The sequence below is a fragment of the Urocampus carinirostris genome, chromosome 2 (assembly GCF_059441175.1).
Source record: "Urocampus carinirostris isolate Australia breed hairy pipefish chromosome 2, RoL_Ucar_1.0, whole genome shotgun sequence".
NCBI lineage: Eukaryota > Metazoa > Chordata > Actinopteri > Syngnathiformes > Syngnathidae > Urocampus > Urocampus carinirostris.
In genome coordinates this window covers 38,351,682-38,375,854 of record NC_142350.1, presented here as the reverse complement: position 1 = coordinate 38,375,854, position 24,173 = coordinate 38,351,682, and the positions used below count along the sequence as shown (strand labels likewise).

The 24,173-nt window shown below is 38.0% G+C and overlaps 2 protein-coding genes across 2 annotated transcripts in view; one reads left to right on the top strand and one right to left on the bottom strand.

Moving 5' to 3' along the window:
* Positions 1–13,509: 13,509 nt before the first annotated feature.
* tstd3 (thiosulfate sulfurtransferase like domain containing 3) lies at positions 13,510–17,791 on the bottom strand. Its single transcript, XM_088327939.1, has 4 exons — positions 17,540–17,791; positions 17,264–17,431; positions 14,432–14,591; positions 13,510–14,027 (listed from the first exon to the last, which is right to left on the bottom strand). The coding sequence occupies exons 1-4, from the start codon at positions 17,673–17,675 to the stop codon at positions 13,970–13,972; spliced, it is 522 nt and encodes a 173-aa protein (XP_088184065.1). The 5' UTR covers positions 17,676–17,791; the 3' UTR covers positions 13,510–13,969.
* Positions 17,792–20,581: 2,790 nt separating this feature from the next.
* usp45 (ubiquitin specific peptidase 45) overlaps positions 20,582–24,173 on the top strand; it is a 45,066-nt gene continuing 41,474 nt past the window's right edge. Inside the window, exons 1-2 of the mRNA XM_088326452.1 lie at positions 20,582–20,999; positions 22,502–22,636. Of these exons, the coding sequence (XP_088182578.1) occupies positions 22,534–22,636 (103 nt within the window). The 5' untranslated portion in view covers positions 20,582–20,999; positions 22,502–22,533. The remainder of the gene's footprint in view (positions 21,000–22,501; positions 22,637–24,173) is intronic.

Genomic DNA, 24,173 nt, shown 5'->3' with positions numbered 1-24,173 from the left:
AATCTCTGAAAGTTTTCAGCCCCATTCCGGGTTCAAACACACTTTGTCCTGCTTGAGGGGATTTGGACAAAGGCGTGTGAAGCCTTGTGAATTGATGTGTTTCGGTGTACCTTATAAATTCATACCTTTTCTCACTCGAGCGCCTCAGAAAGAAAGTGTCACTCAGGCCGATTTTCTCTGGCGGCCGAGGCATTTAGTGGCACATCCATTTAAGCCGTTCATTCCTTGGCAAATGTATGCAGGGAGGGCTGCGCATGAATGGAGCAGCGTGTCAGCCGACTCTAATTGGGATTTAGCCACCAAAGCATACGCACAAAGTGACTGAAGATCACCAGTTTCTAAGAGAGTCACAACTTTTGCCCTCCCTGATGAATAAACTCCATCTTCTCAGGGTGAAAAAAACAGCATTTTTTGCAGAAGGATCAAGGTTAGTGACCCATTTTAGCCTGCGAACCTAAAGTCTGAGAAAAACAACTAATGGCAAAGAGCATGATTCTAACATGCAACCTGTGGACTTGACAAGAACCCAATGTTTTGTGGCTTTTATCTTTCAAATGTCATTGTTTTTAAATTGTGCATCTGTAATTTACCAACTACATCCACTTGTTTTTGATCAGGCTTAATTTAGAACTTTTACCCTCAAAACAGGAAAATGTTTTGAAATTTGAAAAAAATACTTTAAATTTGAGAATGTTGATTTGCATCTTTGGATATTAAAAATGTTAATACATTAACTAAAAACTAATTATGTTTAACATAAATAGTTTTTAGTTTATGTGTGTGTTTCTCAACCTTTTTTAAGCCAAGGCACACTTTTTTTCATTAAAACTGTCAAGGCACATCGTCTTTCGAAAATGTTTAAAAAGTAATTCATGGAACCAGTTTCATGTTTTTTTTAAGCTTAATTTAGCAAGTTGACTAAATTCAAAGTATGTTTTTCTTATTATTTATGGTCACTGTGTCTCAGTAGGTAATACAGGTTATTCATTTTGTCTAGTCGTATCACTGTAATTTGGGATTTTACTCTATATTCCACCTTTTTTTCAAGTTTTACAAAGAATGTCATCCTGTTTTTCGAGAAGAATAATAATGCAGTTGTATCCTTTTACTTGACATGTAAGTCTATGCTTTCCAGAAAGCGACATACAAAAATAATACTTAAAATGGGCAACAATTATCTGCCAGTGGAACAAAAAATGTTTTACTACGGTCTAATGATAATAATTACTATTTTACTTAATATATTTAGTAAAACAATGATTTGAATCTGTAAAATTGGTTGCAAGATTGTGATTTTTTTATTGATTTTAATATTTTTGCAGTGCATATTAAACAGATTTATCAGACAAACACATTTTTTCAAAAATGTATTTTGCTGTGCTGTTTCACAAGCAGATTATTAGTATATAAAATGAAAAAAGTAGAAATCTGCTGCCACCTACTGATATAGATACATGTTTCAGTTACTCAGCTGACCACTGCAAGATACTGAAAACATTTTGCTGGGATAAAATTGGGCAATTCTTGCGGCACATGAGACAAGGTCGGGCAGCACCTAGCGTACTGGTAGAAAAACCTAGTGTTTTTCTGCAGTCCACTAGAAAACTGTGGGTTGGAAACCACTCCATGGCTGTAATTAGGATGCCCCATAGGATATCATTGAAATGAGATGAAAGACAGTACAGGCTTAAGTATAAGTAAAGTGTTTTTTTTAATATAATGAAATAAAATATGTTGGATTTTTTTTTTCCTTCAGTCACAACCCAGATAGAAAATGTTGCTAGTTCTGTCAGACAGGACGAAAGGAAGACTGAGATTACCTGCGCTCGTTTCTTGGTTTTATTGAAAGGAAGGAAATGACAAGGTGGGATTCTTCGATCCGTTGGTTGGTGGATTGACGGAATTTGACAGGCGGGTGAAGGCTTGGCGGGAATGGTCGCGGACAGGCGTAATCGTAGTGTTCGGAAAATAGTTCAGGAGTCAGACGGGCAGGGCAGATTTACAGAAACGGGTCGGCAACGGAGATCAATCAGAAGAGAACAGGGAGCAGGCAAAGAGTCAGAGGTACGGGCTTACTGAGCTGAAGGCAACAGGTAGCGTGAGTACAATCCAACAAAGTGTAACTGGAAGCTGGGGATTTAAATATACAGGGTGCGCCAATCAGCTGTCCTGGCTGTTGGCGCCAAATCCTGAACACAGGTGTTCCCGATCCGGGTGATTGTGACAAGTTCATTGTAAAATATCAGGACATTTTGTTAGCTTGGTAACTTTTAGGTATTGTTAAAGAAAATATTGAATACATCTAATGTACAATATATATATATATATATATATATATATATATATATATATATATATATATATATATATATATATATATATATATATATATATATATATATATATATATATACAGCCAGCCATCCATTATCTGCATCGCTTATCCTCAGTAGGGTTGCTGGAGGGTCGCTGGAGCCCATCCTAGCTATCTTATGGGCAGTGGGCAGAGACAGAGAATTAACCCACTCATTCACACTTTGGACCAGCACATTAACCTGACATGCTTGTTTTTGGAATGTGGGAAAAAGATTCGATCTCATGACCTCACAACTGTGCGGCACATGCACTAACCACTGCGCTGCAGTGCTGCCCATATATATATCTCATCTCATTAGCTGCACCACTTATCCTCAGTAGGGTCGCGGGGGTACTGGAGCCCTTCCCAGCAATCATCGGGCAGTGGGCAGGGGACACCCAATCGCAGGACACACAGGGACAGACAACTCGCTCGCTCATTCACACCTAGGGACAATTTGGACCGGCCAATCCACCTGAAATGCATGTCTTTGGAACGTGGGAGGAAACTGGAGTGCCCGGAGGAAACCCACGCAAGCATGAGGAGAACATTCAAACTCCGCACAGGAAGTCCGGTAGCTGGATTTGAACCCACACAGGAGGTTCCCAAGACCTGAGAACTGTGCCGCACACGCGCTAACCTCTGCACCGCCCCCATATATATATATATATATATATATATATATATATATATATATATATAATATATATATATTAATGATACATGTATTAATTTATTGGACAGACAGACAGACAGATATACTGTAGATAGACGTCATCTTTGAAGATGAAGGACCATGGAGAGCTCCAGCCATACGCTGGAGAGAATTTGCCGACACATTCACGGACCCACGCACGCGTACACGTTCACAGTGATAATTAGAATCATGACGGATTCCATCGCGTCCATCATTTGTCTCCAATCCCCTCAAGTCAAATCTATATACACGTTCATATGCACTCTTCAGATTGGATGCTCACTAGTAAATCGTTTTAACAAAATGTGATCTAATGGCATAAACAGAGAACTGCGTGTCAATGTAAAAGCGATTGACGTTTCTTAAGTCGAATTAATTACCCCCTCAAAGCATGCAGAGTAAAAAAAGTTAATTTACCTTGGATTGATTTGAATAAAATGTAACAAAACAATGTTGTTGTTTTTTTAAAATAATTTAATGGCAGGTTATTTTTCACGTTTTTAAAGAGACATTGTGTATTATTCAGTGCCTCCTAGTGGTAACAAAAAACAATTCAGCTGAAAAAGCTGAAATACATTAACTATCATATAAACGATCCTATTTTTACTTATTTAAAGTTGAGGAAATGTGCATTTATTTTACATATCATGGGGCTCAGCTAGAGGGAGTTGACACAATTATTCGCCATTTAGTTGATAAGAGTACGCCCAAAACCAAAAACCTGGTGAAAGGCTAGGCAAAAAAAATAGAAGAAAACTGGTGCTTTATGGTCACTTTGAGTCTCCGTAATTTTCATTGTCACTTGCAATTTTTAGCTTTTTTTCCCAGCTACAACATCTAGCGGTCAAATAATTCAAACTGTCCCTTTAACTATCTTATTAAGGCTGGGGCCTCAAACTATTACCCCAAGGGCCGCAAATGATCCCTGAGATGCGAATTTGAGATTCCTTATCTAAATTGTACTTAATATTATTTCATAGATTATACTTCTTCCGTCTTAATAAGGAAGGAACACATATGACACATTTTTAAAGTTACCTACTAAAAAAATTAATTCCGAGTGTCATATTTGCATCGTTTATGTTGTGGTTTTTCACGTTGAAAATCAATTTCACCCTCCAGAAAATGTAAACTCCAGTGTTTGGTAAAATTCTGTTCTCAAAATGTTTGGTTTGGTCCAAGAGCGTTCTCCATCCGGGCACCGGTGCTGTGGATTGCTCTTCTCCCTGAGATCCGTTCTGCAACCTCAGTGGAAATGTTTAAATCTAAGCTCAAAACACACTTCTACTCTATAGCATATGAATAACCTATACTTTTCTTGGACAATATCTTATTTGTGATTGCAACATCCTTTGCTGTCTGGTAATCCTGAAAGGGGGATGCCACATGTGCGGTCCCTTCTCAAGGTTTCTTCATTTTCTCTTGTTGAGGTTTTTGAGTTTTTCCTTGCCCTCATGTTGGTTCCAGATCAGGGGATGGTGTAATAATAGTCTGAAAAAAATAGTCTGTGTAATAACCTGTGAAGCCCTTTGAGAATCTTTGTGATTAAGGGCTATACAAATAAAAATGACTTGACTTGACTTGACTGTGAAGAAATCCTGCGGGTTAGTTGGGCAAAGAAACGAGAAGAAACATGATGTGGTTTGATAGTTCCATAATTTCTATTCGTCCTTGTGCTTTGTAGCACTTGGTTTAAGTTGCATATTCCAAAACAGCAACAACTAGTGGTCACACAATATCCCTTAATTCAAATACTGTAACTTAAAATGCAAATTATAATTTGTTCCTTTAAGTGTACTTGTTTTACCTTTCTTACATAGCACCAAAAAAAACAGCAATACACAATTGTGTCCGTGTAAAAACAATTCACAGAGACATCCTGTTTTTTTCTTTAGTACACTAAATTGGAAAAGATAATTTTTTCCTGCCTTTTTTCGTCTTTTATTTCTTTAAGATTAGTGTGATCCCTTTCCCTGCTAAAAAGACAGTGAGTGTGTTTGGCATCTGCCGGCCAAATCCGATCGCTCTCAATCAGCAGCAGGAAGAAAAGGTGTGGAAGTGGATGGAATGAGGACAGGAAACGGCTGCGTGCTGTCACTCGGTTGTAAGCACAGAATTTGATCGATGGATTCTTGGGGCCTACAGAATGTGTCAGGTCAACTGCCTCAACCCTCAGGTGACTCTCTCTTAGCTGTACTTGTTTCTATCTACTTGCTTGTCAAATATTATCTGAACTAAATGAAATATGCACTTCAGACTCAAAGATGTGTCCGTCCCTCCATCCGTCATTTTGGACTTTCAAACAAGTCTAATAAAAGAATAATGTTTTGAAAATGTGGTCGCCATTCCAAGGCAGAGGCAAATTTAACGTCCAAAATTCTAATTATGATGCCAAATCATAAGTGAGTCTGCTCAAGAGAGAAGGTCAAAGGCCACTCTCCAGACATGGTCTATATAAAGACGTAAAGGGGGGCTTTGCAAATGAGAGAATAGATGTCACTTGTGATTCCTTTTCTTCTACCGGGGCGGCAGTAGCTCAGGAGGTAGAGCGATCGTTTTAGGATTAAGGGATCCCAGTTCGAATCCCGGCTTGTCCGTGTTACATACCGAAGTGTCCTGGGGTAAGACACTGAAACCCCAATACCCCCATTAAGCAGGTTAGCGCCTTACATGGCTGCACAGATCACGACCGCTATTGGGAAATGTGAAGCACAATGTAAAGCGCTTTGGGAAGTCATTTACTTGAAAAGCGCTATATAAATGCAGATCATTTCATTTCATTTCTACCAATGGTCACCAACCGACCACCACGTAATCCTTATTGCTTACCTTCTGTGTTGGGTGTGTAACTGAAACACACTATAGTTAGGGTTACTAGTTACTTAATTTAAAAGGTAATTCATCTAAACCCCAGATTATCCATCAATCCATCCATTATCTGCACCGCTTGTTGCCCTCAGTGGGGTCGCAGGGATGCTGAAGCCCATCCCAGCTATCTTCCAGCTGTTGGCAGCAGACACCCTGAACTGGTTGCCTGCCAGTCGCAGGGCACACAGACAACTCACGTGCTCATTCACACCTAGGGATAATTTGGAGACACCAATTTACCTGCCATGCATGGTTTTGGAATGTGGGAAGAAACCCACGCAAGTTGCTGGATTTCAACCCATGACCTTAAAACTTTGCCACGAAAGCGCTAACCGCTCAGCTGCTGTGCCGCCCAACAACAGATCACAGTCATTAAAAAGTAGCGCATTACTCTGAAAGTAAACAGTAACAAATTACTGAATACACTCGCCAACTCCCTAAAACTGATTTAAAATAGCCACATAATCAAAGAAATAGAGGAAAACGTGTACACCAAAGTGGAAAGAGTAAACCCTTCATATTTCTCGGTTAGTGCAATCTGGAGAGCTTGCAAACAAACACTTGGCTGAGACACTCCATAGCCATTTTGTCTTTGGGCTTCAAACCACTCAAAGATCTCCATCTCTATTTCAGGGTACTGTCCAAGACGTGTTCTTTTTTTCTACAGGCATGGTGTGATGTAAAAATAGTTTTACAAATAAAATGGCCATCATTCACAAACTTTTGCTGTAAAGTTTTTGCTTACGTATGTCCTATTGATTTCCCATTGGTTTGCTGTTTCTCTACAAGCCATGACCTCTCCCCATGCGCTTCCAACCATGCGCGACTGGTGACACAGTGAAATTTGCATGTATAAACTGATCCCCAGATGTTAGTATTTTATTTTATAGTTGTAAATTCGGCTTGGATATGAGTGTGTACGGTCGGGAAAATATCTCCATGAGGAGAAATCCAGAGTTCTTGTACTCGTCGCTGACAGTTCAAGCGTTGTTTGTGACTTAGTAAGTGATGTAGCATTTATCAGAAACAAAACTATACTTTAATTCATGACCCCACTTATTAGGAAGAGGGGTAACACACTGTATAGTAACCACAGTAGTTATAAAATGTTATAAATAACGCCTTGCAGTACTCATTACATAGAAAAGTAATTACTTTCCAGGATTGTGTTACTTTGTAACACGTAAGTGCTAACACTGCTTACTTCTATGAAGAGGGATTTCATTTAAGAAGGAGGCATGTCATGTAAGTCTATTGAACAAGTGAATGGCAATTAATCCACTTTCCAATATTTGAATCAAGGTCACGGGTAAGGTGGAGTCCCAACCCAACAGATTTTGGATGGTGGGGTGGAGCACCCTGGATTAGATGCCTGCAACTTATTACAGTTGTTGATAATATTTTATACTGGGAAGGGTTACTGACTTGTGAACCATGACACTTTGACACAATCAAATGTAGTCCTTTTCAAGACAGTTCAAGGAGCACGGTTGCATTTACATAAATTATTTCAAAGATGATGCTGTTCTGTTGCTAAAGAGTTTTCTTTTATACATCTGAAATGACCTTTGTGTATTTTATCATTAGACAAACATCAAAAAATTGCAACACATAATTAGATAGATAGATTAGCAAAGAATGAAGCAAGATCTGTATTGTGTTACATTTTCAAATGCTTACTCTTTATTACATAAGGCATGCCTTGTAGCGTACGTTTTGGGGGGACTATCACAAAGGGAAAAAAAGTGTGATTCTTTATTCTTCATGCTGAGGTTTTTGAGTTTTTACTTTCCCCTATGTTGGTTTTAGAAAAGGGGAGAGTGTAATAATAGTCGGTACAGCCATTTGAGACTTTTTGCGATTAAGAGCTATACAATTAGAGATGACTTGATTTAATCCAAGGGAATCCAAATTAGATATATTTTTCAACTGGTCGTTTAGCCCTTAGGAGGCGCCCTAGTGCAAGCAAGCGTCATGCCAGAGACGCTCCAATTTCATGTGAATACTGTACAACAATCACTGTCAAGCGTGTTCACTACACGGTCCTCACTGCAGTGAATAACACAAATGGTTGTCATTCATCTTTTTATTATCAACAATGTTACCTCAGGTGATCTTATTATTTTTTTATGTGTTTTAGATTTACGAGTCATTTTAAATTCCATATCTCCTTTTAAAACGTGTTATTAGTGTTAAGTGCCTTTTCAGATTAGAATCATTAGACCAGTGTTTTTCAACCTTTTTTGAGCCAGGGCATGTTTTATACATTGGAAAAATTTTGCGGCACACCACTAACCAAAAATGTTCTAACATGACATTGAACAGTATGTTTAATTATAACATAATTTATAATACCCCCAGTTTTTACAGAACAGACACTTGACAATGACATAATGTTTTCAGAAAATGATTTATAAATGTTTTATAAAATTTTCAAAAGTGACATTGTATTATTTCTCACGGCACACCTGACGATCTCTCACAGCACACTAGGGGGCACAGTAGTTGAAAATCAATGCACTACAAAAAAAAAGACATATATTCTAATAAAATAGACAGCCTTCAAGTTAATTAACTTTTTGCCAATGCAAACAGATAATAACCTCGCTAGTGGATAATAGGCATAAAAATACTATGAACACGTTGTGGCGTTATCCTGTTGTTATCATGGTTTGCACATGATGACTGATTGGTTAGCACGCCCATTTCACAGTTCAGACTACAGGGGTTATAGGTTCAATTCCAACTACAAGTCTCCTTGTGTGGATTTTGCCCTGTAACTGAGAGCATCCTTTCCAGGCAATCTACATGGCAGGTTATTTGGCATTTCTTAATTGTCCGTAGGTTAGGGTGCAGGTTTGGATGTTTGTTTGTATAAGTGTGCCCTGTGATATGCATACCTGTCAACCTGTACGTTTTGCCGTACAAAGTATGTTTATTATGCATTTTAAGACGTGTACGATGTACAAGAAAATCTGTACGGACAAACGCAAAATTGTCAATTATGGGTAGCATCCGGTAAACACCGACTATCACGAAACGGCAAATCAATCAAGTCTAACGAGTTCGTCGCGGTAGCGTCTATCTCGGTATCGTTGCAAACGAAACGAGTGGTTTGATGCTACCGTGTGCATGCGTCTGCCGCCTGGAATTTCCTATCATGCATCATTCAGAACAAAAATGGTATAGGATTATTTTGTATTTTGTAAGGGAAAATACGACAATTTGTCACCGGCATGGAGCCGTGGAGGTTGAAAGGTATGGATATGTTGGCAACCAGTTGGAATGGTATACACTATCCTTATGCGGTTGGAAACGGATGTTTGCACAGATGGTGTGGCAACCCATAGAGGCAACAATTCTAATGATCTACTGTGTATATATAGGCTATTTCAATCTTTTAGGGGAAAAAAATCATCTTTCAGCTAAAGGAATAGTGACATCTCCTTGTATTTTGTGTGTGTTATATTCTTACAATTTGGTTTGGCATAGTTAAGAACAAGGAGGAATACTAATCATTATAAGAAGGGACGTTCTATACTCTTTCCTGACCAACAAGGATACTGAATCCCCTGCGCAGTAAATAAAATGTGTCAGTACCTAGTACCTCAAGGACGAATAGTTGGCAAAAAAATGTATACCTGCTGTTTTTAAAATCATAAATTTGTTTCATCCATCAGTATATTTCTTTAATTCCATGCATAGAAAGAAAACACATTTCAAAGCTAGCCTTATTGCATTTTGAGTTTTTCTTAATATTATCAAAATTAGTGTTTAAAAAAAAGGAACACATTACTTTGCTTTAATACTGAGTGTTTCAAAACCAGTTAAATAAACAGTCTATTTATGAACAAATGTGAGATATACTTGCAAACGTGTACATGTCTGCAAGTATATTTATTTATAAATGCGTATGAAAAAAATTGGATAGGCCAAGATAACATTTTTATTTTAGACATTTTATTGGCAGACAGACAAAAATTCCAATCGATCAATATTTTTTCCCCTCAGCCAAGTTTTTCTAACCCAATGAGCCATGCAGAAGTTCCAACCTTCCAATGTAAAATGTATTGGTACAGATACCTATACCTGGTACTGGTACTCACCAAATCCTGGTCAGAACAAAATACATTTATCCCATCATGCTGTTTTCATTAAGAATCAAAAATTTGATTTGAATAGTTTTTAATTGATTGACAGGTCAATAATTAGTGGCATATGAAGGTTAGGGTTTACCATTTTGGGAAGGGGTCACTGATTTTTTTTTTTGTAGTAATAGATTTATAGCCGATTGAATAGAAAATTCATTTTCTGAAGTATTTACATCATTTAGTAATGATTTTGAAAACATTTTTGCATGGTGTTGACTTTATTGCATCGTAACACATATAGCCCATTCACTTACTCCAATAAGGTACAAATACTCCCATTTTAGAAGCATAATTAAACTGAATATTTTATGATTTCATATACATTTGTCAGACTGCCAGACAAAATAAATGAAATGAACCAACGAATGACATAAATTATGAGAGATAGCACGGCAATGCACATTCCGTACATTGTTCGGAGGTTCCGGGTTCAATTACAAACAACTACCAGCCCTTGCGTGGAGTTTCCAAGTTCTCCCCGTGCCTGAGTGGGGAATATTTAGCTGTGGAATTTTTAACTTTAGGACCAATGATGTCTTCTTCACTCCTTCACATAACTTCTTCACATACGGGAGCTGTTAAAACACTGTAGAGGACTGTAAAAAATGTATCAAACAAAAAACAATAAGCAAAAGATAATGCAGTAGAATTTGGGGCAAAGCTCTCCATATCGATGTGTTGAATAAGTCATCTCTCCATTCATCCACCAATACTAAGATTTCACCAGGGTCACACTTCTTCTAAGGTTGACACTACAACACTGGCCATTAGTAGGACAAAAAGACAATACCCTGGGCAGTCAAAGCAGGGAGTGCAGATGTAGAACTGATGTGATCTGCTCTGATGGGACGAGGGACTTTAATTGAATCCCAAGCAGAAGCTAGAGGGTGACCTGATGAGGGCAGTGGAGGGACAAAGAGCCCTGGCGAGATTTGACACAAATTAGTACTTATTAGTCTGGTCTGTTTTTGCCACATTAAAATGGGGAATATGCAGAAATGTAGGGAAAAGAAAATGGAATTAACTACCACTGAGGGGCATTGGCAAGGCAGATGATGGGGGCGGGCAAGTGCAGTCTGAATTTTACAGTTGACATGGCACAGTGATCTAAGGAGAGAAAATAGTGGTCAGCCCTGCTCTGGGGGATTATCTATTGTTACCTAAAGCACTACTTGATCAAACATTATAGGGAAAACACTCCTCAAAGCCATCCTTTGTATAACCTAATTAGGGTTAAGGTCAGGACATTATAGAGCAGAACAATGCCCAAAATTAATATACAAGTACAAATTAATTTTTCCTCAAAGAATTGTCTTTGCCCAAAAGGTGTTAAAACCTATGTCCCATTACCATTGTGCCAGGATTTTTGTGGCTCAGCTCTAATTATTTGTAAAATCCCTAAATTTTCGTGTTGACTACAGGAGGGTTCAAGACACTTGGTGTAACTATTGTTGGTTAATGAACAACCTTGACACCACTCTTCAAGACATGTTTGAGGGATTCACGTTTATTATTCAAGTTTGCATCTAACGCAGATGTTGCCTCCCCCATCTGACATCTGAGGGGTTGAAGTCTCTTGTCGGTCAATCTCAATGAACAACCTTGACCACTATTCTCTAGAATCTAGATATGGTTTGAGGGCTTCATGTTTATCTTTTAAAGTTATGCAACAAACTCAAATAACTCGACATCCAATAAATATTTTGCCTCGCCCTGATTGATCTTTTCATTTTCAACAATTTTAGCCTATTTACCTCGAGAGGACCATGACCGAAACGCTGGACCAACATGAAGGTACAGTCAGCATTGGGGGACACAACGTCACTAACTTCCGTTTTGCTGTTGAGATTGCCAGACTGGCAGGAGAAGAACAGTAACTTAGAGACCTGTTTAATCGCCTAGACAAGGCATCAACCCAATATGAGATGGAAATCAGCACAGAAAAAAAAACTAAAATGTATCACCACAAACATCTCCATCAACCACCAAGAGCCTGAACCCGTCACCAAATTTAAATATTTTGGAGCTGTCAAATACTGTATGAAGAGTAGCCAAAACCAGAAACAATGAAGAGGATAGCTTAAACCAGAGCTGCACTCGCCAGACTTAAACCCATCTTAAGGGACAAGAACATAGGAGTGAAACCAAAGATCAGACTCATGCAAGCGCTGGTTACTTCCATCTTCCCCTACACTGGCAAGACATGGACTCTCACAACAAAGCTGAAAAGAAAATCCAGGTCACGGAGATGTGATAGTACATGAATCTTCTAGACATCAGCTACATAGCCCATGTAAAAAAACAAAACAGGGTGGAACACCATCAGAGGGCACATTGGACCAGACGAAGAACTGTTGTGAACTGTACACAGGCGGAAACTTCAGTGGTATGGTCACATCACAAGATCATCTGGACTGGCCAAGCTTATTCTCCAGGACTAGTGCAAACTTTGCCACAACCCAAACTCAGGCCAGGAACAATCAGAGGTTGAGAAAGATGTTGAGTTGCATCCTCAGCAGTGCCCCGACAACCTGTTTATTTCAGGGATCCGTGAACGGTGTGGTGTTTATTGTTGCTGTTAAATATTATTGTCCTTGTTTTTATTGCACTACTGCTACAATACACTATTCTTTCATTGCACTTTTATTATAACTTAGGCCAGTCTCTAAGCACTACCTTGTACATATTTTTGCCAATTTATCCTTACAGTCCTTTACTCTATTTTTCTCTTTATAGTCTTTAATACATGTTTACTCTGGTGTGCCATGTCTAATCTTGTTGCACACAATGTCTAACAACTTGATATCAATGATGATATCAATACAGACAAATCAGTTCAACTCGATTGATTAAAAAAAGAATAATAGTCATTCAAGTCTGCACAATGGTATTTCCTGTGTCCAGTGTTTTTTTTCCAAACAAACATAAGGGGTGGGGTGCGTAGGCTTAAATGGTCCTTAAAAAGTTTAAAATCAAATATGTTATCTATTAAGTATGTGTTAACAATGCCCAACTGAGTACAAATAGCCTTTATATACCAGCACATTTTTCGACAGTGACTATCTTTTATCTTACTATTACTCTTGGTGTTCAGGCAATGGAACGCATTACGCCGGAGGAAAGGAGGTCGGAGGGATAGGTGGGAGATTGATTTCATGTGCGATTTTGTGGTTTTCTTTTATTCTAGGATGAAAGTGGTAAGAAAAGGACCATTTAGAATACAGTTCAAATGCAAACCCAAACCAAGATAGAAAAAAGAAAGTCTTTTTCCATGGGGGTCTAAACGTTTCACATACTTGTACACACAACAAAAGACAGAGGATGCAATAATGATTTTAGCCAAAAGATGGGGGCAGTAAGTAGAATATTTTAAAGTTACGTCCGCTACTTTTAATACTATATCTGAGGCAGTGGGTCTGAAAAAAAAGTAAGCCATAGCAAAACAACACTTTAATATCTCAGAGGTTTGCAATTGGCATAATGGCAACGGAAACATTTTACAAAACATGTTTACTTGAACTTACAATTTAGAATTCTTCACAGTGATTTAAATAATACATAGTTTTCCTTGACTAAATATCTTGCATTCATTAGTGTCAGTGGTAATAATTTAATGGTAACTTCTGCATATCATACACACAGTTAATATTGAATTACTAAAAGTCTTGAAAGTTTCAGGTATTAAAATGTCAAGAATAATGCTTCAAGTATCAAGTATTATTGCAGTAGTAATTACAAAGGAGTCATTAGGCAAGCAAGTTGATGTGTTTTACCCAATCTCATACATATTGGTATTCACAGTAGATTTATTTCCATCACTCTTATTTCACACAGTATGTCCATTCCTGCTAACCAAATCAAAAAGCAATGAAAAGAGTTGAGGTTTCTGCTAAACCTTTACTTTTGATGTTCATTTTCTGCCCAGTCCTGCCATCCTCCAGGGTAATGCTGAACACTGAAACATGAAAAAATGGGATTGTTAGATAGTGTACATGCGTGCTAGTCCTATTTTATTAGCATTTTTTGAAAAATCTGTTGGATAATGAGAATTGAGAGCATTTAAGTTAAGCATTTAACTCCTACATATGCTTCTCGACACTGTGGCAAAAACAATAAGTAATTTCGGTATGACAGGTAGAATCTTGAACAAAGATTTTGTGCTATTCAATTGGAAAACTAAACTTCTTAGACTAAATTTGCAAATCAACACAATGTATTGCGGAAAAATATGCACCTAGATTAACCTCTTTGATCGACTAACACACAGTTCTAAAGAGGATCAAAACAATCAAAGGGTCTACAGAAATGTAATCAGTTGTCATTAACATCAATTCTTTCAACCCAACTAAGGAGCCTTACTCTTTATATCCCAGCTCAGAGGCCATATCAAGTGCATTCTTGCTTCTGATGCCGGCCAGGCAGGTGAACACGACATTGTCGACCTTCTTGGGCATTTCACCACCATACTTCTCATTGAAATCTTCTGGACCTAGTTGTAGAGCTGTGTTCACTTGGCCTACTGGGAAAACATGAACACACAGATATTTTTTTCTTGATTTGCACTAAAAGATTGAGAACCTCAAACTGGGTTTTGAAACTATTATTTGGGAAGCGGAAACAAGTCGTAAAACAATTGAGGTGTGACAGCCCAAATATTCTCATTTATTGGCTGAGTATTTTTCAAAGTACTATACACAGTAAATATGATTTCCATTACATTTAGTACAATATACATAATTTGAATTAGAGTGATGTTTGATACAGCATCTAACAGATTATATCCTTATTTCCTAAAGGCAAATTTGTCTTTAAATATTATATAAATTCAACAATACATTGCCCATTTTGAGATAAAATGCTAAGAGCGTAACAACTATGGTAGACCCATCCAGTCGTATGTAAAAATAAATGTACAAATAAATAAATACAAATATATGTCATATCACTAAATACAATCTATTCGGTCATTCATGCATTTTCTCATTTTTCCCCCAGTAATTATTTGACTACTGCATTTATTTTGTCATTGTTTTTGTTGTCGAACTAGCTGAGCTTTTCACCTATTGGTTGATCGGTGTAGTAGCTTATTCATTCATCACTGATCAACCATTGGGTGAAAAGCTTAGGACAATGATCAGCAACCACCAGGCTGGTATGGTACTGGCCCACACAGAAAGGAAGAAAAGTTGTCTTATTTTAGAAAAAAAAGGTGCCTTATTTCCATAGGCCATTTTTTGTTGTAGGGGTTTTTGCTCCCCCACATAATTCAGATCGTACTGGTTTCCATGGCTACCAGTGGGAGGAAAAGGCTTCTGATCTGACTCAGATACAGCACCTTCGTTATCTGATCGCTGTTGTTTTTCAGTGTATACCATTTTCTGCACTTCAAAGATGAGCAAAACGCTGGCAAAGGCAGGGAGCGACCTTTAACTATGGTGATACTAGAGCTTAGATCACTGGGCAAAAAACTACTTTGTTCCGAAAATTTTAATGTCACGCTGTTTGACTATATTTGAGCAAAGAATGATCAGTCGAAAAAAATCGCTGACAACATTTGCACAAAATTGGATGCAATGGAAATCGTACCCAAATCACAGCGGTGAGAGCACCGACTTCTAACCACTAGAAGACCACTTGGGCTGTAGATAATATAAAAAAGAAACATTATATTTTATTTAATCATTACACTATTTGACTCATAATACCAAAGACCAACATTATTCCAAGTAACATTAGATACAATATAATGCATTTTCCTACATCCCTAGTGTTCTAGTGATTACACAGTTGATTTAGGCCTCATTTTATTTTTGTTTTTATTACTACTGTACCAGCTCGGTGGCCATGCAGGTAGGGCGCCCACTCAGAGACTGGGAGGTCGGTGGTTCAAGCCTCGGCCGAGTCATACCTAAGACTTACAACATTGGTACTCATTGCCTCCCTGCTTGGCGCTCGGCATTAGGGGTTGGAATTGGGGGGGTTTGGTCACCTAATGACTCCCAGCACAGCAGTTGGGTTGAGCGAGGGGCTGGGAATCCCCTCCTCTATATCAATCTTGCAGAAAGAGTCAGATTTTTTACTCTAGCCACCTCCCACTAGGGGGATATAGCTCTGGTATATATATATATATGAAATATTACTATTGTTATTTTTGGGCCGTGCAACAAGGGTATTATCAGACATCAGACCAGTCAGTGGTACCGAAAAGGTTGGGGACTACTGGCTCAGGCAACTCGGTCACCTCTTCATTTGAACAACATTTTGTTGTGATGACAAAATACATGACTAAATAAATGACAAAATGCATAGATAAATTAATGGCATTTTCCTTGCCCTTTTGGGTTTTAGATCAGGGGATGGTGTAGTAATAGTTTGTAGATTACAATAATCTGTGGTCTGTGCAGCCTTTTTAGACTCCTTGTGATTAAGGGATATGTACAAATAAACATGAGTTGGCTTGACTTGACATGTCATATGTTTAGGTGTTACACATTTTATTTATATGTTTATTTATTTATGTGGTACATGCGCCAGAGTTGGTCCCCGATAGATAACGCCTAAGAACACGAATGCATACTGAAGGATTTTTTACATTTTACTATAAAGGATTTTGTACGATTAAATACAAGTTACATTTATTGAGTGCAATGAAGATTTTCACCAAGTAGGCTTAAGTTCAATGACAGGTCACGCTGATCCGAATGCGGAATGTTTTGTCTAGTTCTAGTGATAACAGATCTCTGACGCGGGACGGCGGGCGATGTTTTGAGAGCAAGGCCATGATGACATAGAAATGCTCGGTGTTGTTTATTAGTTTTTCAGAGATCGGGACGCTCTTCTCCGAGATGGAGGAGCCCACGTGGGGGCTTCCCTGGCACGCCCATGGGAGGAGCCGACACACCAGCTTGCGGAAAAACGTGGGCCGCGAGAAGAGAAGCAGGAGAACGAGAGAGGAGGCTTGACAGAGACTCGAGCAACACTAATTCGGCCATATTCAATGGAGTTCACTTAGTTGAATTATTTAAGAAATTAAGTCTGCCCCCCCCATTTGGAAATGCCGGTCTCTTGTCCATCTTTTCCATCAAGAAACAATTTGGTAAACGGTACATTTTAATATTTAATTCCTAACAACACGAATTATATTATCAACATAATTGATTTATATTACAATGTATACAGAATGACACTTACAAGGTACATTGATCGAGCCGGGGATGGAGCCGTATTCACGGAGCTCCCACGGTTCTCTGACATCGATGACGATCGACTTGCCACCGGCCAAGAGCTTCTTCAACTGTGAATAAGTCACATCCGTGTTCGGCGGCACTGAAGCAAAGCTACGGCAACCAGGGGAAAACTCTGGAGGTGAAAGAGAACCAGACAAGTGTTTACATTTTGAAAATGCGTCATACTAAATTAGAGGTGAAAATTCGATGATTTGTTATTTTCGCAAAACACAAAACTCACTTGAGTAAATACGAGTGTTGACAATTCCTAACAGGGGGGTTCGGTTACTTGAGACAAAGCCACTATAAAGGACGTTGCTGTCCCATAACAGTCGGGGAGCAGACCTGGAAAATTTTAAACAAAATCGGAGAGCCATGTGAAAATAATACCGTTTAAGACGGCGAATTCCTCCCACAAAACAAAAATATATAACGTAACATTGATCGAGTTCACGGGACTAATTGTGAGCATGCGCATTTGTTTAAGAGAGTACGGGTGGCGCTTAGGGCCAAAATTCCTCCTACCCTTGTTGATGTTGAGGTTCTCCCAAAACCTAACAGTATTTTCTCAGGGGATTGTTGCTTTACTCAATACATACAATTAATCAAAGTTTTTCAACCTTTTAATGCCAAGGCACACATTTTTTTTCATCAAACTATCTCGAGGCTCACAGTCTCTTAAAATTATTAACAATTAATTGCCTGTCGTATTAAGCTCTCCCCCCAACATAATTTACGTATTATGTTGCCCTAATTGACAGTATAACCGTTTTATTAGCTTATTGGTCACTGTGGCTCAGGAGGTAAGACAGGGTATTGATTATGTTTATTAATGTTGCTCTACCAGTGATTTTGTGTTTAGTGTATTTGAAACGTTTCCCCAAAAATAACAACAAAACACTTAAAATGAGCAAAAAAAAAAGCGTCCATTGAAAAATGTTTTAAACCAGTTTCTAGGTTTCTTTTTTTTTTTTTTTTTTTTTTTTTTAGAAATACATGATTAAAAATATGTATTCACATTTGTAGACTTTATTTTGTTCATTTCTTTTTTGTAGTAAAATCTGCACACTGGTTGAAAAAAAAAACGCAATTTATCTGGGGGCCGCCGAAGCTAGAGCAAGGTTAGCATGTTCGGGTTTTCAGATAAAACCATTCCACTGTTTTCAAATATATGTTTTGCTAAAATTCCCTACACAAAATAAGATGTAAAAAAACCCATTAAGAATTAATTTAAAAATAAATCATTCAATCTGTAATAAATTAATTCCTAATCAGCTAGGACTGCACTTAAATAGACAATGTGTATTATTCAGTGCCTTATAATTGTAAAAATGTCATCCATTAAAAAAAAACACAATATTGATTTCATTAATTACCAAAAATGCATGACAAATAATAAAGATGTGCTTTGTTAAATACCTTATGTCGATAAATTTATAACCATTTTACTAACAGAGCCTCACCTTCTTGCTGCTACAGGTACCCCCTTAAAAACTAATTGAAGGCTGGCTAAAGGCTGGACATGAAATAGAAGAAACATGGTGCTGTGTGATGACTTTGACGCTAGAGTTCTTGTTGGTGATAGGAATGAGTGGAGAGGTGTTGTGAAAGGATAGTGCTATGTTTGGATGCGTTCTAAGGGATGGGCAGGACACCTGTATGATGTGGCAGGGTTAAACCCGTGAAAGCTGACAGGCCCTGCTGTTGAATAGAAGAGTGTGTTGTGTCACCCTGACCCGAGTGACATGGCCGCTTTCTTGTCTCCCGTTTCATCTGGAGAGACGGAAGCATGACCAACTTGGGTGCCGATGTGCTTAACTTGTTTGGATGTTTGGACATTTGGGTTGGCCATGGTCCCCAAAAATATTGGTGGTTTTTTTACTAATTTTCCCTTTTTTGTTTTCTTTTTTTGTGTATGTGATTGTCTTGCTGTCAGTCAACCCTCTCGAAGCATATGACCAGGGTAGATAGAAACATAGATACTTATGATTTCAGCACATTATACATTGCACGACCGAATACAACGGCATTTAGTGGTCAAATAAAACACAATGTGCTTTTAACTATTTGAGAAGTATTGTGGATTTTGATCTTATCTTTCACGTGTTCGTTCAAATTCGGGTGAGAAGAATGTTGGTAAATTGAGAGGCTGGAGATGAACTTCTTCGCGAGAAGTTTTTATTGGCAGAATATATTCTGGAGACCACCGCAATGCATGTCATCAATCAGACAATCTTACCAAAAATCTCCCCTTTGACATTTTGAAGCAAGATTTTATACCTTTTGTGAGGCATTGTATAGGTCAACAGGAAACTGCAACTTCAGTTTTCTGTATGCCACCTATTTGTAGATTTTGGTGTTATCAGCCAATTTTCATAGTTGCAGTTTGGCATCTTATGCTGTTTTTAACAGCCTTTTCAAAAATTCTCCCAACCCCTGTTTGCACTTTGGTTTCGTGGTTTCTTGACATCAGACTGAACTTTGTTCTTTCGCGTAAGGTACCTGAAATTAGCTTGAACTTGTAGTTTGAATTGAAACTATCAATTTATAGTCAAAGCTGTACAATACGTCGACAATTTCTAATTAAGGCGGGGGCCTCATACTATCTTCCTGGGGTGTGTAAATTACCCACAGGCGAATTTGCTTAAGGCATTGATATCTACTGGTGCAAGTGTAACCGGCACATTTTACAAGTAATTTATATTGTAACTCTATGTAGACACTACACATTTTACTTATTATCACATCAACATTTTTTTTTTTTTTTTTGGTTTGAACAAATTTATTGACACTAAAAACAGAAAACAATCATGACAATCTCAACAGCAATTAAGCACATTCACAATATTATATTCCAATATTACGTTTTTAACAGCAAACACAAAGTGAGGTTTGAACAAACCTTCTCGAAAATCAAACATATTCACAATTTCATTATATAACATCTTTGTTAGTGTCAATAGATCCGTCCAGGCCAAAGTCGATTGTCCTCGGTCTGAACAAATCCACTGACACCAACAGCAGCAAAACACAGCCATCAAGCATATTCACAATTTTTTTATATTTGACAATATGACGTGACGATATGACGTTTTTACATTTTTTCCTGACATTTTCAACATCAATTAAACAATTTCAGAGTTATTTTCTTTTAACAGTAGTTAACCAGCGTGTAAAAGGCAATACTATTGTGCAAGGGCATAGCTCTGCCATCCCACCCTCCCAAGCAGCATTCTTCCAGTCCTCTGTGTGGGTCCTTTCCCTTCTGCGTGGGTCCTCTCCCTTCTGGGTTCCACAACCCACTTAGAACAAATACCGGTCGTTGAAATTTCGTTTGTGGAAAACACAAATCAATATTTTCCTAAATGATCCAACGTTAGCCGTTAGACTCAGGGTAACCAAAATTCCCGATTTTTATGAATGCAACACTGGGGCTTCCTGATGCGTCACGTGTTTATTTGTGATGCTAGTAGATGCCACAAATTCCGACAGTAAATGATAAACATTTTGAGTAAATGTATGTCACATAGATCTTATTCGGCGTGTTATGTTTTATTTTGTTACACTGTTTTGTGAAACGAATGGGATACACACACTTGTCTTACGTGTAAAATCATTGGCGACCTCCAACGGCTAGCGTGTTTGCATAAGTTAGCCTCATTGGGATTAGCTCCGGGTTTCTCAGTCACTGGAACGAAGAAGTGAGTTATTTGATTTGTCTTCTCGTAGATTAATTTGCTTCTATGTCCGTTATTAATGTTTTGTTTATGTGTTGTGCAAATGTCTTAAAAACGTGTAAGTGACCCATTTGCCTAACTGCGTGACTGTTTTCACGAATGTTTTACAGTGACATGGGAATTTCCCGTGTAAACGATCATCTAAATGTCAACATTGTGTGTGACATATCTTACTTTATGTCAAGTTGATTAAATAATAAGTAGTCAAAATAACAAAATCGAAATAAAGAAAATGCCTCCGTGCACACATTAATTTCAAGACTTTAAGACTAAATTCTTGTACGATCTGCATGCAAAACATTAAAAAAAAAAAACACGGTTTCGTCAACAACAATCACACTGGAACGACATGAGCTCTTGAGGTTGGTCTCAATACTTATAACATTTTGGATATATAGTATTTATTTTACTTCTAATTCAATTTAAGTCAAGTAACATTTATTTGTATAGCCCTCAATCACAGAAAGTCTTACAGGACTGCGCAAACCGAAATTACAACATCCCCTGCATGAAAGCTGGAAGCAGTTTGAGGAAAAAATACAAGAGGTAATCCCCCTTCCAGGGTGATCAGGTTGCAATAAATAATGCTTGGGCAAAGAAATATTAACCATAGTCAACATCAACAATAACTATAGGTGATAACTAAAATTGTTTAAGAATTCCAACACATCAACAACACAGCTTCTCAAATCAAATAAAGCAGTAGATTTAAAATGTGATTCTGGTTCTAAATTTGGAGAATTGCTGCAAGGTTTAAATGATTTTCTCCATATGATACAAATGTTCTCAGCACATATTATATTCTTCTCTGGCCTCGCATGAAAGTAGCCTTTGAATGTGTCTGAAAAGTAAATGCTCCCCTAAAAATGTCACACGTGATAACTCTCAGAATGCTTTTGAGTCTCCTTGCAGCCATTTAAACGGTCTGCACTAGTGGAATAAGCATTAACTTATGGAATGACTTATTATACATCTATCCATGTATCCATTCTCAAAATCCACGTATGCTTTTCACAAAAGTTTCGGTTGTGTTGCAGCCTATCCCAAATCACTTACTCCAACTTCCAAAAGACACTTAAAGATGAGTTCAAAAATATTTGATATGGTGCCTTAAAAGTTTACCAACTTGTAAATATTTTATAAGACGCACATGTCTCTTCCAGCAAGCTAGCAGCGGTAGTTCGATCAATGACCCGCTTTAAATGAGGTATTTTCGAGAGTTTCAAATGTATCAGTATTTGCGACTTTGTGTATTGTTCTGTTGACTCTTACTTTAGCTGCGAGCTACAAACCTAAATAAAATAGATCACTTTCTGAATTGTATTCATTTATTCAGCTGCTGTATATCAACAATCTGATTACTCAATGAATGGTGTGTTCTGTTAAGTCGTTATAAAAGTCTTGAAAATAATATGTTTTCCTGCAAGCTGACATTTATCACTTTGTGGTTGTCTTGTGTCGTACAGTTAAGTCAAATTGTGGACCAGCAGAGCTCCAAATGCGTCTCAAGGACCCCCTGTCCTTGACAGCCGCCAACATGACTAAGCGGACAAATAAACCACGAAAACCTCGAGATGAAGAATCATCGGATGAAGTCAGTGGTAAGTCACTGTGGTAGAACATTTAACCTCATTGTATTGATATTGTTTTAAGTAAATGAGCAGCGTTGGCTGCTTGTGCTACAGTGTATGTGCTTGGAAATATAGAGTGAATACTAGACAATTCCCGCGGCAATTGTAAGAGTTGTGATTGATCTGGAAGATGATCCCGGTATGTATATATAACCCCGGTTGTTAGCATTATGAGTTAGCATAAAGTTTTTAGCTCAGAGAGATGTTTCTGTCATTTTTTACTTGGTTCTGTGGGGGGGACTCCGCCCCCCACACCCCCCGGTACTGGCAAGTTCATTTGAGATGGGCCCACAACCGTTAGCAACAAGGATATGCCTTGTGGAGGTCTAAAAAACACATTCATGGTAAAACCATAGTAATAACACTGTTATTACACTTTAAAAACTTTTAAAATATACATGTTCAAATAGAATGGGCCGTTCGATTTGAATTGGCCCATCCGGAATGCATTGAGCCCATTCAATTTGCTGAGTCGTTTGCATGTTAGCATTAGAATAATTTTTCAGCATGAAGAAGTTAGCATTTAGCCGTTAGCATCACTTTTTAGCATGTATCCGTTAGCATAACTCATCAACATGAGGCCATTAGCATAATTTGTAAATATGAAGTCGTTACAATATTGCCATTACCAAAAATTTTTAGCATGAAGAAGTTAGCATTTAGCCGTTAGCATCACTCTTTAGCAGTTACCCATTAACACAACTCATCAACATGAGACTATTGGCATAATTTGTAAATATGAAGTCGTTAAAATATTGCCTTTACCAAAAATTTTTAGCATGAAGAAGTTAGCATTTAGCCGTTAGCATCACTTTTTAGAATGTACCTGGTAGCATAACTCATTAACATGACGCCATTAGCATAATTTGTAAATATTAAGTCGTTAAAATATAGCCATTACCAAATTTTTTACTATGAAGAAGTTAGCATTGCCGACAGTGTTTACAGCTAGCTTGCGCTAATATTTGGGCTGGCTGTGCCAGCCCAACACTTTAATATTGGTGCACATAGCTGTTAGCATCCTATTGCTAGCATCCACTCTTTGGAATCCACCATTTACCCATGTTAAAAGTAATGTGGGGTTGGGCCCCCTCAAGCCACCCAGGACAGTCCCTGGTTCCTATGACTACCCTTGTTTACCATGGCTCCCCATTATATTGAATGGGCCCATGTATTCCGGATGGGAGACTCTCAAAATACATTAGAGCGGATGGGGACTTTTTTTCGTCTCCGGGGCCCCTTGCGGAAGAAGATAGATATAATAATAATAATAATAATAATAATAATAAAAAGTTCTCGGGGGATTATATTAGTTGTGCCTGCTTCGCAGCCCTGTGCTTACAGCACTTGGCAATGTAGTTGTGCCTTGCTGAAGCAATCACAACTAATTAGATATTATATACAGGAATATATATTCTAATTGACATTTTGTAATAAAAATGAAGAGTGTCGAGGACCGTTATGGACCTTTTTCAGACCAACAAAGAGTGAAAATTAGATTGGTGAA

Bases quoted from the DNA above. Each gene is read 5' to 3' on its own strand.
- tstd3 (XM_088327939.1), bottom strand. From the start codon at position 17,675: ATGGCTCTCCGATTTTGTTTAAAATTTTCCAGGTCTGCTCCCCGACTG. The intron at 17,432-17,539 runs GTGAGTTTTGTG...TTTCACCTCCAG, and splicing joins CAACACTCGTATTTACTCAA to AGTTTTCCCCTGGTTGCCGT. The intron at 14,028-14,431 runs GTAAGGCTCCTT...TTCATGTTTCAG, and splicing joins TCTGAGCTGGGATATAAAGA to TGTTCAGCATTACCCTGGAG.